At 34.6% G+C, this 17,407-nt stretch overlaps 3 protein-coding genes across 3 annotated transcripts in view; all 3 read right to left on the reverse strand.

Moving 5' to 3' along the window:
- The window catches only part of LOC111463485 (branched-chain amino acid aminotransferase 2, chloroplastic-like), a 7,243-nt gene extending 2,043 nt beyond the window's left edge, over positions 1 to 5,200 (reverse strand). Inside the window, exons 1-7 of the mRNA XM_023107433.1 lie at positions 4,907 to 5,200; positions 4,743 to 4,801; positions 4,085 to 4,262; positions 2,989 to 3,165; positions 2,765 to 2,896; positions 2,301 to 2,399; positions 1,785 to 1,901 (exon numbers count right to left, since the gene is read on the reverse strand). Of these exons, the coding sequence (XP_022963201.1) occupies positions 1,785 to 1,901; positions 2,301 to 2,399; positions 2,765 to 2,896; positions 2,989 to 3,165; positions 4,085 to 4,262; positions 4,743 to 4,801; positions 4,907 to 5,047 (903 nt within the window). The 5' untranslated portion in view covers positions 5,048 to 5,200. The remainder of the gene's footprint in view (positions 1 to 1,784; positions 1,902 to 2,300; positions 2,400 to 2,764; positions 2,897 to 2,988; positions 3,166 to 4,084; positions 4,263 to 4,742; positions 4,802 to 4,906) is intronic.
- Positions 1 to 7,371, reverse strand: part of LOC111463486 (transcription factor RAX2-like) — a 15,367-nt gene extending 7,996 nt beyond the window's left edge. The window contains exon 1 of the mRNA XM_023107435.1: positions 7,366 to 7,371. The gene's annotated coding sequence lies outside the window, so the exon portion shown is untranslated. The remainder of the gene's footprint in view (positions 1 to 7,365) is intronic.
- Positions 7,051 to 14,609, reverse strand: LOC111463480 (protein CROWDED NUCLEI 4-like). The gene is made up of 9 exons (XM_023107428.1): positions 14,111 to 14,609; positions 12,646 to 12,855; positions 12,312 to 12,565; positions 11,190 to 11,460; positions 11,009 to 11,092; positions 8,933 to 10,818; positions 8,574 to 8,781; positions 8,428 to 8,496; positions 7,051 to 7,114 (listed from the first exon to the last, which is right to left on the reverse strand). The coding sequence occupies exons 1-8, from the start codon at positions 14,315 to 14,317 to the stop codon at positions 8,491 to 8,493; spliced, it is 3,126 nt and encodes a 1,041-aa protein (XP_022963196.1). The 5' UTR covers positions 14,318 to 14,609; the 3' UTR covers positions 7,051 to 7,114; positions 8,428 to 8,490.
- Positions 14,610 to 17,407: the final 2,798 nt, after the last annotated feature.

Below are 17,407 nucleotides of genomic sequence, written 5' to 3' on the forward strand. Positions count from 1 at the left end.
AAAAAAAAAAAAAAAAAAAAAAAAAAAAAAAAAAACTATAAACGATTATCAGGTCGAGTAATTATCCAGGGTGGTAAGAAAAAATCATAAAGCTATTAGTCACGTTTATGAGGCAAATTCCTTAGTCCAGCACGAAAATTTTGAAAATTTGATACCGTTGAAATTAATTAATCTAGAATCAAGGTTGGTAGATGAATATCAGGTTGCTGGTTAAGGATTCTATTCAGGTTGTACAAGTGATATGAAGTTTGGAATTAGATTTTAGTCCAATTTTCAGAATTCTCAGTTGATTGGTATTGCTTAGTATCTTCACTCATCAGGGAAGTCAAGAGTTTTGGTGCTCGCAATACATTTTTCTGTATTCGGAGATAAAATGAAGTCATTTTTGTAGGAGATATGACATTTAAACAGCTCTTCTGCATATGCCAATTACTTTTTGTTTTTCGAAATTCAGATCTCAACAAGGATAATTTCTTAGGAGTGTAGTTTGGTCACCCACAAGGGTAGGAAGAGACTCTGTGTTCTAGCTGGTCCAAATAAGAAAGGATGACTAGGTTTTTTTTAGAGATGATAAAAGAATTTTTATTGAAATTTGAAAATGTACTTTCTTCAAAGGAACCTTAACAACTGGAGTTGTTTGATGTAATTCCCGGGGGAAAAGTGAACTCTAGTTGAAGATATGTTGAGATAGAAAGGAAACATTCAAAAGTTGTTCAGGGCAATGACAATTTTACAGTTATTCTGAGCAAGCTTCAAATTTCTTCTTCAGTATGGATCAGCAAAGAAAAAGAACTAGTAGAAGATTTTAGCAAGCTCTTTGTGGTCTCAAGATTTTGTGTACACAGTTATTGGAACGAAATTAATAGAACAATTAGAACATTATTTTGAAGCAAGCTTAATCAACAACCCCTTCTTGGCTGACAAGACATAGTTGAAGTTTACTAGTGAAGATTCTGGATTACTATTTGATGGCAAATGAAAAATAATTGGGAATTATCATTTAAACTGGGAAATCGGTCCAAAGAAAAACATAATCTATCGGAAGTTACTGAAGGCTATGGTGGTTGGCTTTCTTTATCCAACTTACCTTTGATCTATTGGAAGCCACACTTTTGTTTGAAGAAATTGGAGAATAACTAAGGAGTTTGGTTAGTATCTCCTCAAAAACCCTTGATCTTTTTTAATGTTCAGATGGCAAAAGAAAAAACTTAGTGATTTTCAATTGACACATTAAGATCAAGGATAAGAAGTTGGGAGATTTTTTTTCAAAATTTGGGCATTGTTCATGGTGTCCTTTCCTTTGAAGACTATTTGAATTCCATTGATTTAACCAGAATTAATCAGTCTATGGAAGATGGAGGGTTTTCTCAAATGACAGCATTTATGGATGAATCTATATTTCATCATGAAAAAGAAAACAATATTACTGATAATGATCTGAATAAACACCATATTCCTCAGTTTTATAAGGAATTAATTTATCCAGTTTTGTTGATACATCCGTGGGTCTCAATATTTTTAGTGGTGCTTTAATCCCTATTCTTGATAATGATTCAAGTTTGGTTGTCTCCTAACAATCCGGTTGTAGCAAGGAAAACGCGCCTTTTCAAGGTCATTTCTTCCTTTTTAATAACGAAGGAAGGACCCAAAAAATTTGTGCATTAAATTCAAACTCTGATTTTATCCTCCATCAACCCAAGTTTCAAGTTATTTGGACACTGAAATGTGTTCCTATTTAAAAAATAATAATATTAAATAACTAAATAGAGTGCTTTGCGGAGTACCTTCACGACAAAAATATTGCAGGATGAAACCTCCTCGAGATATTTTTTGTGCACACAATCAAGGTACAAAACATCAGAATAGCCTTTTGCTTTTGCAGCAGATTGCGCCTTCAGGACCTATGAACAAAATTTTAACTGAGAATTTTAAGTTCAACAACATATGGACCTCTTAGTTGGGAATATGTCTTAATTAGTTGAGTTATGCTGTACTGCACCAAACCATAAATTTATGGTGAGAAAATCTTCATTTAATTCATTCAGCTCATCAGAACAAACAGCACAATAAAAAATGAAAAACTTAGTTCATCCCTCAGTCACAAATCAAGACTTTTTCCCAAAAATTTATTCAATTAGGAAGTAAAACATGATCATGCTCCATTATACAATCAAAACCTTATGAATTGACCCTGGTTCAATTGTAAAATTTTAGCAAATAGTGTTAGTGTGAATGGTTATCAACTGTTTCATGACCCTGTGTCGAAAAAAGAACGTTCAACAATCAGAAAACTTGCTCACCGCTGCATAGTTGCCGATAGTTTTTACACCTCCAGTACCTCCAGGTGTAGCACGATGTAACTCATGCTCAATAACTAAATTTATGGGTGCAATGCCTTCCTGTATTCAGAAATAAATCTTAAAATTTTGAGGAAGATAAAAAAAAAAGAAGAAGAAAAAAAAAGAATACAACATAATGTAAAGAGAAATTGATTACTGTAGTAACAACACATATAAGTCTTTATAGCATGGGAAAGGACCATGCATTTGGCAAATTTCTCAAACTTGAGCTTATAAATTTCAGCAATTAGGTGTTGAGCATTGATCCAGATCATAAAATTGCATTATGAACATTAACAATCGTGAATAAGAAAAATTAAATTATGAACAAATACAATAAAAAACATGTGAGAAAGACCAATAAACAGATTTAGTACTTACGAATATACTTTTTCGAACATTTATGAATGTAAATAACGACAAACCTTAAAATAGTTTCCAACAGGTGAAACATAAATTAAGAATGTGTACTCAGGAGAAGGGGCAAGACCAAGAACTGCTCCACTACCCATCAGCAAAGGCCTGATGTACAATGAACCCTTACCTGAAGGGGGCACCTGAGAAGCAAGGAAACTAATTATGAACTTAACCATCATAAGCTACATCCCAAACAAAATGAAAACAGAGCGTAAACAATAATATTCATTACCCAACGTTTGTTGGCGGCAACAGTTGCCTTCACAGCTTCCACAAACTGATCAACAGTTGGTGATGGCATGCACATCCTCTCTGCACCCGACCTCATCCTCAATGCATTTTCCTCTGGACGAAAGAGAAGAATAGAACCATCTTCTTTTCTGTATGCTTTTAGACCCTCAAATAATCCCTATTTGAAGAGGATACTATTCGTCATGTAAAACAAAAAATCTTAAGATTATATAATGAAAATAATACATTAGCAGTTAAAAAAAATGCCATCCTTAATGTGTGACAAAAAATCATAGAAGAATATAATGGCGAGGATCCTCATAGGAAATTAAATTAGTCATCAAATGCCAAAGATCTACACTATAAATACTAATCCTAAGTGGTGCAAATACCAAAACCTTCAGAGTTTACATTAAGTGGTGCTTTTATACGCCCACAGCTCAAATCTCCATTAAGACACAGTATTGAATCTACTTTCTCACTCCCTTTCTGAAGGCACTCTGACCTTTTCTAGCCACTAAATTAAGATACCATCAACGCTGTTTAAGTAGTCCACTAGAAAATACTTTACTCTTCTCATAACTTGCTGGAAAGTTGTCTTCTGGTAAAAACAGATTTCAGTCATAACAAGGATCAAATCAACAAGAAATAAAATAATGAGAGTTCTGCAAACGAAATCAAATTTTACAAGAACTTTCAGGAAACATATCTAATGTTAAGATCAGAGATCAGCCAACACAAGGATGAAACCAATCTCCAATAAAAAAAGAAAGAGAGTGGAACAAACTGTACCAAATATAAAAGTAGTCGGAAAGATGTGTGCCGGAAACATCAGATTTCAGTCATAACAAGGATAAAACCAATCTCAAATAAGAAAGAAAGAGATCAGAACTGCTTAATCGATTAAAAATGATAAAGCAGTGAATCAAAACAAAATGAATGATAAAGCAGTAAATCAAAACGAAATGTAGTTTTCTTTATTACCTACAAGTGTTTAGTAAGATCAAACCATGTCACTTCATATATAGAGCATGAGATAAACTTCAAAAAGTAAGTAAAAAAAGATCATTAATCTTAAAATAATTGAATGATCTAACCTGCCCATAATTTAAGACTCCAGCAGAAGGACTCAGTTCAATGTTCCCAAAACGCTGCAATTCGCCATTGGAAAAGTCTCCACCATGAGAAGATTTCATGACATACATATAATCAGTAGGAACAATCGCAAAACCAAGATTGTCCCAATCTAAGTCGGGTACTTCCTTTTCCTCTTTGCTGCACAAATGCTTGTGGAGATCAGTCGAGTGTAAGAACATAGCACTCCGCAAAGCGATTAGGTATATAGATACAGTCATGATCACCATAATGTTCATAAGGTGCAGTGTCGTGAATATAATGTTGGACTACGGATGACACTCTCAGCGTGACAATATAAACTAAATACTCAACCGTTTTACTAGATTTAATATAATCTTATTTGAATAATGTCACGCCAAATAGTTTCCGAAAACTTAATCATTTAAAAAGATTACGAACTGAAAAGAAATTCCTCATTTTCCAATCAAATTAGACTTCTCATCATGTTTCTCATCATTATTCTTCCAATATAGGCATATCAACAGTAAAGATGAGTTGCAGAGAATGGTTGTACATCACACAACCAATTTCAAGCGCATGCAGAATAGCCTACACATAAAAGATAGAAAACAGAAATACAGAAAACCGTAAAGGTACCAAAAAAGATTTTCACGACACCTGATGGGAGATACAGCTTGACGAGCATTGAAGGAAGGAAGACGAAGCTTCTTCTGGAACTGCAAGGCGAAAACAATGCGAAAATGAAGAAAAATGAAACGGCAATCTTAAAATAAAGAGAAAGGGAGAGAGAGAGAGAGAGAGAGAGAGAGAGAGAGAGAGACCTTATAGAAGAATGGAGACGAATGCTTTCTGTGGAAGGAGGAGCGTGAAGATGTATAGGAATGGAGAAAAGGAGAAGCACGGCGAGAAGAAGGAAGAAGGTAATCTGGGTTCAGACCGGTTACGGCGGCGCTGCCCTCCATTGCTCTGTGTCAAGTGTAACCGTAAGTTCCGCGAATTGGATTGTGCACGTTTTCCCTCGCTCTCAGAACCCCGTTGATTCCCTCGCTCGCCTCAGACCCCGTTGATTCCCTCCCTCTAAATACTTTTCAGCACCCTGTACCCAACTAAATTCCTGAATTAATTTTTTCCACGGACAAAAACAATTTGTTCAGAAAATAAATACCAAAATTAATATTTCTTTTATTTTCCTCCCTTAAAAAAAATAAATAAATTGAAACTATTTTAAAATTTAGGGAGATACATATTTTTTATTTGATGTTAAAATATATAATAATTGTGGAGGTAACGGGCCTTTTAAAAAACATACAAAGTGTAATAAATTTGGTTTAAAATAATTAAGACCTTGAAGACGAAATATATATTATTTTATTGAATTGGGTTTATTTGATAATGTTTTTTTTTTATAAGGATTTAATAGCCTTTTAATTATTTTTTTATTAATACAATTTGGTCGTTAGCCTCCCTTTAAAAAAAAATGCTAATGTTAGATAAAGTCAATAGTCTATTGATAAAATTATGGTTATTTTATTTCAATTTTTTTGGGAAATTGAATATATTTATGTATAATGGGAACACAAAATATGAAATCCAACCTTATTTAATAAAAATTCAAAAGATTCTCCAGATTTAAAATGATACAACTTACCAAAAAAAAACTTTTTTTTGTCTTAATTTTGTTGGTTAGATTTATAATAATTATAGTAAGATGTTTTTGTCTCCTATATTTAATAAAAACTCCTAATTTAATTGAATAGATAAAGACGAAAAATTAAAAGAACGACTTACAAAAATATAATGTTTTTTTCGATTAACATTGACGCAAGGATCGTACTACCAAAATGAAAAATAATTTAATTATAGAAAATAACAAAAAAGGAGTAGGTAGAAGGGGGAAAATATTTTCCAAAAATAGATTAAATAAAGAAACAAATAGGCTAATTATAATCGAAAAAGTAATACGTTCTTTCAAAACTAAAACTTTGAATTTAATAAGAACTCAAAACTAAAACTTTCGAAACTAAAACTTCCAAATTTAATAAGAACGAAGTAAAGGTTCTTCAAAAGAAAAAAAAATATTAAAAAACGAACGTACAAAATGTTGAATTAGAAGCCTTAAATACTTGTATTTAAGACATTTTAAAGCATATTAGAACCCTTAGATACTTGAATTTAAGACATTTAAAGCATTTTATGTAAAAAGTTGATTCATAAATAAAAATATACATGTTTGATTGTTGAGAATTATTAAGAGTGAGTTACACCTTGTTTGTTTGTTAATTAAGTGGAAGATTATGAGTTTATTAGTAAATAATATTATATCCATTGGTACGAGACCTTTTGAAAAAACCCAAAGCAAAAACCACTCAAATGGACAATATCATACGTCTAAAAATGCAAACCGTTAAAAGCAAAAAGAAAGGGAAAGTTGGGCCCTGCACATTTAACATAAACCAATTATATCAACCTGACTTAAACTCATTTGCTTTGGGCCCACAATCATTTTAATGGTTCTTATAACCACGATTAAGCCACAAACATATAAAAAATAGGCTTAAAGAAAAGAAAACACCGTCGTGTAACACTTTGATACTAGATGATACTAGTAGAAGAAATAAAACCATTTTCTAGAAGAACAATGGTTTACAAACTCATTCCTTCAACAGACACACCGTCAACAAAACAAATCATATACACGACCTGACCCGACCAAACCCTCACCATTTCAAGGCATACTACCACTAAGCACGAAATGTTAATAAAACCCCTTCCTACTATAAAGCTATCTATTAACATCTTGATTCCAAGCAATTAGTCACGTTGAGAATATGTATGCTAGAAAATAATGCCCCTCTATAGCTTAGAAAGGTGAGAAACCACAAAAAACTTCCACAAGCGTGAACAGATATATTCTGAGATCATCGCTTTGCACATTCCTTTCTCGACATGTCAAGGCTTTTTTTTCCCCTCTCCTTTGGGATATAACACGATCTCTCTGCAGTTCTATTGCTTTAGCGGAGGTGTATTTCCTAAATAACAGAAAAGAACGTATTATGGCAAAACTAGTGGTTGTTATACGACGGCTGATTAACGAAAGCTGAAGATATGCAAAAAAAACTAAAAATATTAAACAGTATAATAATGTTGTGATGTGCAATACTGACTAAAAGTATTAAACAGGGAGAGCTCGTATTGCATACTGGATGATGGCACTCCCATTCTCTGCCCAATCATTTTCACCTTTTCTACAAACTTCTTTCTGATCACTTCAGTCTATAACGCTTTGATACCATGATCTGTTGTCAATGAGAACTTACAGCCAAATTCTTGGGGTTTCAGGAGCGAGCTACATTTTTCCAATCACAATGATTTGTAGTCAATGAGAACTTGATCAAGCCTTCCCTCAATGAAAGCACCCTGAGCCTCAGAAATCATCGAGAGGAGGACCTTTTGGAGGGTATGGATTAAAAGGAAAACAAAACACTTTTCAGGACACTTCCTCTCCAATGGACGACCTTTGCGTTTCGATAGATATTTTATTCCTAGTTGTGCAATTTGCCTAAAGTTTTATGTAGTTATGAGTTCTTTTGATGTATCCCAATTGGGACCTCTTGTTGTAAGTCCCCATGTTAACTCTATCCTTCTTTCCACAACTTTCTTCTCTTTAATGAGTATTGTTTCCGATCTAAAAAATTCTTCAATAGATGAAAATCAGATAGATGATAAACTGCTTAAACTTAGGATGAGGTGGTCAAAAGAGACGAATACCACACTAAATCTTTATAATTTGAATTCAGAATGTGGGGTTGAGAGGCTTACAACATCAAATAGGCACAATACAAAGATCTAAATCTCATTGATTCTCACTCCTTGGTTTCTTACACTGATATTTAAATCAAGGTTGCATATTAGTCTTAGCTCAAAACCGTTGAAGAGGGAGTTGGGAAATCTAAAATGCTTGCTTTGAGTCTAGGAAAGATTAATAGGAAAACTAGTCGGTTAGACCATAAAATCAACTAGGTGAGATCAAACTTCTAGAATCTCTATGGTTCTATTTTACACGCTGTCTTCAGTCTTAGTTTTTAATTTAAAATCACACCTCAAATTCTGTCATTAAGACAGAGATGGCTAAACATTTTAATATTTAGGAAGAATTGGAAAGCAATATTAGGAAATGACTTTATCACCATTCTTAAGTAGCGGTAAGATCTATCAGGTACGAAGTCTAGAAAAAACCACCCAGAAATAACATGAGATAAGTGGTAGATAAGAAGGCATACAGAAGAAAGTAATGTCGGAAGGCAAAAATTGAAACTTGAAAGCAGAAAAAAAAAACATATACCTGACAGCAAACAGCAGCTTGTTCAACATTTCCTAAGCGTATAGCTGAAACATTCCATGGACCTCAGTACTGCAGGGTAATACACTTCATAAATTTGGACTGCTCAAGTTGCCTTGTAATAAATAATTTCATCGTACAAACCATACCTTTTCTGAGATAGTTTGCTGATGGTTTGATGCATCTTGGTCAATGGGTATGTCAGAGTTCTTCGGTTTATAAGCCATAACTTCAATGATGTTAATGTCTGTATTTACGATAACAACTTCAGCCTCCTTGACACTTTCTTGGTTTTCAGTGGATGACCCAAATGCCTTTGGATTCTCAAGCACGTTCATTTGGGATGATGCTCCTTCACTGAAATCAAGTCATTCACTTTAAAATCATCTTATAAACTTCGTTAAATACAAAAACCATTAGATAAACTAGAGGTGCTCAGACATTGTTGGGAGAATAACTAATGACTGAAGGAAATTAATTTTGACCAGGAAAAAAAAAAAGAACATACGGGCAACTAGGATCCTCTTCTGCAGGGTTCACAGAAATTTCTTGTTGTCTCCGTTTCTTATTGTTATGTTCTACCTCCATGTGTCCTAGGGAACCAGGATGAGTAATGTTGGTAGCCCTCCTTTTCCTTCCAGCCAAAATCCTACGATCAGACTCTGTAACATCATTTACAATCTCAGATTCAAGAACAGGTACTTCTTTCATGTCCTTGCCTACTGGGGGTACTTCAACTATTACTTTCGGTTCTCCAATAGCATATTTCAGATCCGGTCTTTCAGAATAACTCATTTGGGACTTACCATTACCCCCATCCATTTCAAACTCCCGAGACTGTAAGAGTTGTCCAGGAATTGAGCTTGATTTGTCAGCCTGACTGATCAGATTTTTATCACGATACCTTGTAGATGGCCTCTCTCTCTCAGCAGACTGCTTGAATATCAATTCAGAGCAACGTTTGATCCATGAGAAAGGAGTGGAAGTAGGATGCGAATCACCATCTAATTTGGGCATAGATGGGGTCCCAAAGCCATTAGTAATCTTTTGAGTATCTGTTTGGTGCTGTGAATTCAAATCAGCATCTCTAACAAGTGCACGCTGCTTCAGAAGTCTTCTTGGAGAACCAATACGCTGAGCAGGTGTCAAATCAGATTGGCTCATCTCAGCCGCAGCCATATTATCCAAAGCAACTTTCAGATCCTCAAATTTCTTAAGACGTTCAATCTCAGAAAGAATTTCCTCCCTGTCAGCATGCAACAACTCCCTCTGTTTTTCTAATTTCTCCCTTTGAACCTTGAGTTCCTCGATGGAAGTATTTAGTTCAGCCCATTCTCTGTTTCTTCTTTCACGATCTAAATTAATCTCCATTCTCTCAGTTTCAAGTTTTTTTATTTCTAATGCAGCTTCTTCCAAATCCTTAGTTGCTTTGTCCTTAAGGAAGCTAATTTTCTCCAGTTCACTTTTCTTTTCTTGCTCAAAGTTTTTCAGTTTTTCCCTCAAATGGCTTTCCAATTCTTCACGCTTCTGCTCAAGACAATTCTCAAGCTCCTTCTTCTGTGCCTCAACGTCCATTAGCAGATCCTTGCGTTCTTGCTGCATTTTGTTCAACCACTCAGAACGTTCACATGTCATCTTATCCAAGAATTCCTCTCGCTCACGAGAAAGTGTCTCCATATCATTATTGAATTGATCTCGCATTACATCCCTCTCCAATCTAAGGCTATCACGTTCATCTTTGATAAATTTGGAAACAGCTAACCGCTCTGCAGCTAGAATTTCAGCTTCCTTCCGCAGCTCCTCTCTTTTCTCATCAATCATTTCCCACTCAGCTTCAAATTTGGCCTTCTCAACCATCAATGTATCTGCCTCATCCATCAATTCCAGTTTCTGAACTCGAACTGAATCAAGCTCTTCTTTAAGCTTCATCTCTAGCAGGGATAATTCATTTGTTTCACTCCTAATGGCTTCAAGCTTGTCCTTTGCACAGTCGACTTGTTTCCTTCTGTCTTCTAGATAATCAAGGGATTGCTGAAGCTCTAGCTTCATTTTAGAGCACTCATCTTTCTCTTTGTGCAGGAGTGCTTTACTAAGTTCAAGCTCCTGCTCAGCAGCTCTTAAGTTCTTCTCTTTCTCATCAAGAAACTTGGATAATTCTTCTACCTCCTTCTCCTTTGTTGCCAATGACCTAGATTGAGCCTCCAAGTCAAGTTCCGCTTCCAAGAGTTGTTCCTCCCGTTGTTTAAGGTCCATCTCTCTCAACTCCCAGGCACGTCTCCTACCTTCAATTTCATCTTCAACTGCTTTCTGCTTTACTTGCAGCTCAGCATCAAAGTCAGATATCTTCGTTCTCAAAGTACTTTCATGGTTTGCAACAACTTTCTGAATTTCATTCTGCAAAGCTCACCCAAAGAGAATGAAAATGTAATCAGTGCCTCAAAAAATAGGTCGGATCATTTAATATGAAGCAGGGTGCATTCCAGGAGGGAAAATAAAAATACAATCTTTAAGGTGTTAGTAAAATTAATAATATGAATCACAATGTTGCACAAGTAGAGCAAAAGAGTAGGTTAAAGAAACTTACAGATTCTTTTGTCGCAATTTTTTCCTGTAAAACAAGTAGCTCTTGCTCTCTCTTGTTCAGCAAAATTTCCATTCTACTGACAGCCTGAAAACCCAGAAGGTGAACCAATTAGATTTTAAGGACAAAGCACAAATTATTCACAGAATATTATCCAAATCAAAATAAGAAAGGAAATCAAAACCTCCTCTCTCTTTGATAAAGCCGCTTCAGTGAGTTGCAACTTGGACTTCTCATTATGAATTGATCTGCGCTCATCCTCAATATTAGCTCTTGAGTCCTCTAACTCCTTTTCCAATCGACTTAGCTCTTGAGTCTTACTTGACACATATTCCTCCCGCTGATTAAGCAAAGCTTGTCCATCAAGCAATCTCTCATGTTCCTGTTGTAATGCTTTCTGTCTTTCACTTAAAGATTGCCTCTCAAGCACAATCTCTTCCCCCTTCTTATCACAGCTACAAAAAGTATATATATAACAACAAAAATAAAAATCTGTTTTCCACGAGATTTAAAATCAATGAACAAAAGAAGTGTTGGCAAAATTATAGCAACTGTCCATCCACCGCAGATAAAGCAAAGAAAAATATGTCACAGTGCATGGTGCATATTGGTTGTGTGTGCTGCTCTGGCTTATCAATGGGCGTCTGATTTGTCCATTACATGAGAAATTAATCCTGTGAACCTCATACATGATAATAAAGCTACGATATCACAATTTCATAATCAGATTTCAGGTGAGCTAGTCAATCAGATTAGGAGGAAAGAAAAGATCAACTGAAATAGTGAAGTTCTTTGAATCAATGTAATTAAGGTCATGGCTTGAAATTACCAAATCTTCAATGAAACGGAATGCAGTTTGGATGAAGCCTTTGAGATGGCTAAGTTTTATTGCTCTTTATGGTGTTCCCTAATTTTCTTTTTGAATTTGTACTCTGGTGTTCCCAATTCTAACTTCGTGGGGATAGGGGATTGTTTCTTGATGTGAGTGGAGAAGAATAGAAGTGAAAAGGGTACAGATGTCTTCATATTCCTTCTCTTTCTCTTACCGTTCTCTCCTTTATACTAAATAAGTAAAGTTCACATTTTAAAATAAAGGTTTCACATATGAAAACAAAGATGACAAAAAATCATAACCATCATTCTTGTCTCGAAGAAATTATCACCATCTACTCTGAAACAGAAAAGGACCAAAGGTTCAACGTTGATAAATGACAGTCATACAGAACCAAATCAATGTAAGAAAATGAAAAGGGGCATGCATATCGACTATGATAATAAAATAAAGTAAAAAGAGCAGAATGCATACTCAGACTTGAAACATGTCATACGCCTCCTTAGATCATCTTCCCGTGCCTCAACTTCCTGGAGCTTTCTTTCTGCAGCCCGATTACACCGGTCAGCTTCTGCTTGTAAAGATTCTGCCGCATGTAGCTTGGCTTCAGCCATACTAAATTTCTTCTGAGCATCCTCCAATGTAATGCGAGCTTCCGTTAATCTACTCTCAGCCGCAACCTTGGTTTCAGCAGATTCTAGACGCATTTCGTGCAAAGCCTTCTCAAGCTATATTACCAAAGTAGAAAATTACAAGCACATAAGTACAATGCATGGTCAAGAAAAGTCATTTACATATAAAAACTTACACTTGCAATACACTCTTCCTTGATCCCAATAGCCTTCTTAAAACTGTCCTCCCGTTTCTTGGCTTCAGTTAAAGCTGATAAGTGGGCAGCTTGGTCACGCCTGTACAGCAATTCAGCTGTCTCAGCTTTACTTTTAATTTGCTCATAATCTGAAGCCAATTCCTTCCTTTCTAATATGAGAAGGCCCATATGGTGTTGATGGTCAAAGATCTGACAAGAATACATAAATTAGTTTAGTAGGCAAAAAAAAAGGAGAATTTATTGGTGCAATACAAAAACCAGAGCTCTTTCAATTGAAAAAATACAAGCCTGCCAGAATAAAGACCAATTCAAAACTTCACAATGTTTAGTCCTAAGGAGAAATTTATATAAAAAGGGTACAGAGTTGGACTAATTCAAGACAAATAAATTTATGGAAACAGTTATAGCATTATACACATTAGTCCTACTCCACAGAAATGTTATTCGCTGTTTTCAGAAATCCTCCTGATAGAAAAGAAGACAAAGGTCCAGGAACTAAAATTTTTGAGCCAAACTATTTCCAACCTAGGATGGCAAACACAACCCAGTAAAGCAAATTAAAGAACTCTATCCTAGTAGATTAAATCATGAAAATAAAGAAAAACGTCAAAAGAAAATCAATAGAACGAAAGAAATGAACCCATCTATCTGCAATGAGATAATACTTCATGCTTAATAAATATAACAAAGTTGATCCTATGCCATTGATGAGAAGTAAGTCAATCAAAGTTAAGCACCAATCAAACAATCTTGAACTTCATACCAAAACTTAAAGAACGCCTCACTGAATTTTTACATCAAATTCATAATTTAGAGCTCCAAAATTTCAATGCAGGCACATTGCAACGTGACATTATCAAATTTGATAGCTAGACTCCTTAAAATGAATCCAAGATACAATAACAAAACAGGAGTTGCAAAATTGGTACTAGTTCACCAAAACTTTCGGTATTTTCCTTGTTTCACTTTTGCTTCTAAATATTAATAAGAAAATGGATCAATTATTTCAATGCGGTTACAACTGCCGTTATGCATTCAAGTGCAGTAGCACAATTACAAAGAGCCAATTATTAATACAATCAAGTATCTTACCAAATAGAACTAAAAAACTGCCATGATTTTTATTACCCTCCCAAATAATAAACAAATTTGATCAAATTCATTTCGTATTCTTAAGCTAATCTCAAGTTGTAACAGTGAGCTTCCGTCCACCCCGACGCTTACGAATTTACCAGAGGTTTTTGGATATAATCGATTGCATTGCAAAAACTTTTTGTAATTCAAATATAAAAGTTTTACTATGAGAAAGAAACCAAATTCTGAACTAACACTTATATTTCAGATATCCCGCATCCAAACAAAGAGGAACACCCAGGAGAATGGGAGTAAGTAAAGGAAATGGAAATCTCGAGAAAGGAGAAATCCTTAAGTAAAGAAGACAAACCTCAGCTTCGAGCTTAGCGATATATGCAATAAGCGCAGCTTTATCCCTGCGTTTAATTGATTCCTCGTCGAACCCAGCTTCTTTGAGACGCCTCCAGATAACTTCGTCAGCAAGTGGGGTTTGCAAAACCCTAGACCCAGGCGTCAAGGACAAACTCTTGCCGGAACTCAAAGCATATCCAGCCCGTCCTGACTGCGGACTCGCCATCCGGAGTCTGAATTGCAGGAGAGACAAATCCAAAACACTCAAAACCACCTCAATTCAACGCTCAGCCACGATCGATCTTGAAAGACGAAACTTACTTTCGCTCTCTCTTCTCACTCCCTCTCCGAAAAGGGTAGCGGGATCAAGTTCTTCCCACTTGGCTTACTTTCTCCCCGCTCTGAATCGCTTTAACCTTTTACTCTCTCAGTTTTCGTTGGCTCAGAGCAAAATTCACAAAACACAGTCAAAAGAAAGTCAGCGAAGAAATAAGAAAGAGATGAACCCTACGACGCCGTTTCGTCGCTAATCAGTTGAACTATTTTAGGCTTTACTTTCGCGTTTGATTTTCAGATTTAACGGCTTGATTAGAATTTAAATAAGGTAAATTAAGCCAAGTGCGACTGTCTACATTCCATTCCACGTCATGTCGTTTTAGTACTTCAAACTCTTAATTTGGGCCGCTTTGTATTCGGCCCAATCTTACAACTAACGAGAAGCCCAATACCAAGCCCATTTATACAAATCACTGTTCATCCACATTTAACAACCTTCCAATTTTCTAGCATTACTATAGGAGGAATATTAGGAAATTTGTTATCTTTTTTTTTCCAAAATTATGCGGAATAAATTGTCAAATTAAGATATATTTAAAAAATATATATTAAATATAAATATGAACATTGGATAATTCGCCCAGGCCCAAATTAAGCCCAATCCATCCGAATCCAAAAGCCGTAAAGGGGCCTAGGCCCAACCCCATATGGGGATTCGATTATTTTCCATTTACCATATTAGCCTTCTCTACCTTCCGGTGTTCCACTGTTGACCCTTTCCGTACAACTCAGTGGGGGCAGCCCGTAGTGGGCAGGGCAGCCACTCCATTTTCCGTTTGAAAAACTAATAAATTTCTTTTTTTTAATAAAGAAATAGAATATTTTGCATTTAAAAATAAATAATTGGCCGGAGACGGGATGATTTATGGACTTTTTTATTATTATTATTATATTATTTTATTTTTTTACGCAGGATAAGATTCTTACAGGCATTCCCAGTTGACATGAAAGAGAATAATACTGCATTCGGCTGTCTTTATTTAATTATTCTGTTTTAAGCAGTCATGTCAACCATTAATTGAAATAAATATATACATGCACCCAGTGATATTAAATAATCTGTACATATTAAAAACAAAATTAAAAGTTTTTAAGATTTAAAATGGCATTAAATATTTTTTAAAAATGGAGAGAGCTTCTAGATTTTTATAAGTTTAAAAATTAAATTATAATATTGTCATAAATTATTATGGGTGCTGTAAAGGCCAATAATTTAAATCGAAACCAATCTTCGTCAAAAGAAAAAAAAATAAAAATAGGAACCAATGATATGAGGAAAATATGCTGCGGTGGCCATATGGGACTTCTTTCCACGTGTTCCGAACCCTTTTTCAATTGGTAACGTGGCTCCACGTCATGTCAACCCATTTTTATTTCTCCCAGCCCTAATACTCAATAGTTATAATTAGGATTCTCTTTTTAAAAATAGAAGTAGAATTGATATCAGATTGGAATCTATTATCATTTATCCAAATAAAGAATAATAATCAATTTAAGATTGATTTACAATTAAGTCAACCAGAAATATTATTATAATAATATAATAATATCAAGCAAAAAAGAAAAGGAACATTGCCTTTTAAGTGTAACACAGTAATTCAGATTGTAAAGTAACTATCCATTATTCCTATCTTTCTAGTGTTTCTGTGCATTATTGTATACAGTAAATTTTAATTATTGATTTGAATAAGACATTTTAATTAAGACGTCAATTTTAAATAATAAATTAATTTCATAATTACGGGTAAATAAAAGCTGGTTTGGTATTTTATATACAAATGAAAAGATCTACGTAAGCCCTCAAGATTATTTAAATTTAAAGAAATACCAAACATCCACCTTTGTGAATTGAATATAACGGTTAAAACGGAATATTCAACTCAATAATGACGCGTTAACTGGAATATATTCTTTTTCTTATTTATTTATTTTAATTTAAAAATCTCCAAGTTCGAAAATTCGTATGATTTTAAAATATCAAAATCAGAGCCAACCCAAAGCGAACGCGAGTGCGACACTTTAAGCAAGCAAAAACCTTCCAACTGTTTTCTGCCGGCGAGCACAGTCTTCAACTACCCCTAATTTCTTTTCTTTTTTTTCTATCAATTTTACATTTCTGTCCCTCATCCCACCACGTGTCAGCACGTGAGCTTCGTGCGTGCATTATACCCTCACGAAGTTGCGGGCAACACTAAAAATTCATTTATTTTTATTAAAATAATTGACAACGTTCTCGTCCCACCAAAAATTGTAATTGAGATTAATGTGTTAAAATAATTTACTTAATTCAATTATAATAAAAATAATAATAACTAAATTAATAACCTCTATTAAAAGTTTGGAGATTTTATATAAATAAAAAAAATACACATAAACAAAGTGAGACATAACTCCACTAAAGCGTGGGGCCATTTTTCTTTAAATGTTAATATTTTAAATTTGCAATCTCCATTATTTAATTCATGTCGATTGGATGCAAGACATAGGGTAGGACTAGTCTTCTCATCTTTACTTTCCGAACTAAGTTTTTTATTTATGTAGAATTATGTCAATACTACACCGTCCTATAATTAAAGGACCATCGATTGATTATTGACAAGTGATAGCCACTATGTACTAATCGTATATTTCAACCACATTAAATCAAACAACATTTAAAAAGGTATCTGTGGATGAAGTGTAAAAATAATAATTTAAATAAGAGGATTGAAAAGAATTGGTCCAAATAATATGTTAGTTGGAGAGAGAGGGGGTAAAAAAGAAATGATGAATATAGAAAAAAGTGGGTGGGGGCTGATTTGTTTGATGTGATAAATAAACCCGTTTTCCACCCCCCACCCTGAAAATAATCAAACAATAATGATATCATATTAGGGTGACTAGACATATGTTTCCTCAATTAATGCTATGTGATCCTCTTTCCACGCATTCATATCTACTCCTCGATGGCGACATTTTTTTTTTTTTTTTTTCCACAGAT

The sequence above is a fragment of the Cucurbita moschata genome, unplaced genomic scaffold, assembly GCF_002738365.1.
Source record: "Cucurbita moschata cultivar Rifu unplaced genomic scaffold, Cmos_1.0 Cmo_Scf00028, whole genome shotgun sequence".
NCBI lineage: Eukaryota > Viridiplantae > Streptophyta > Magnoliopsida > Cucurbitales > Cucurbitaceae > Cucurbita > Cucurbita moschata.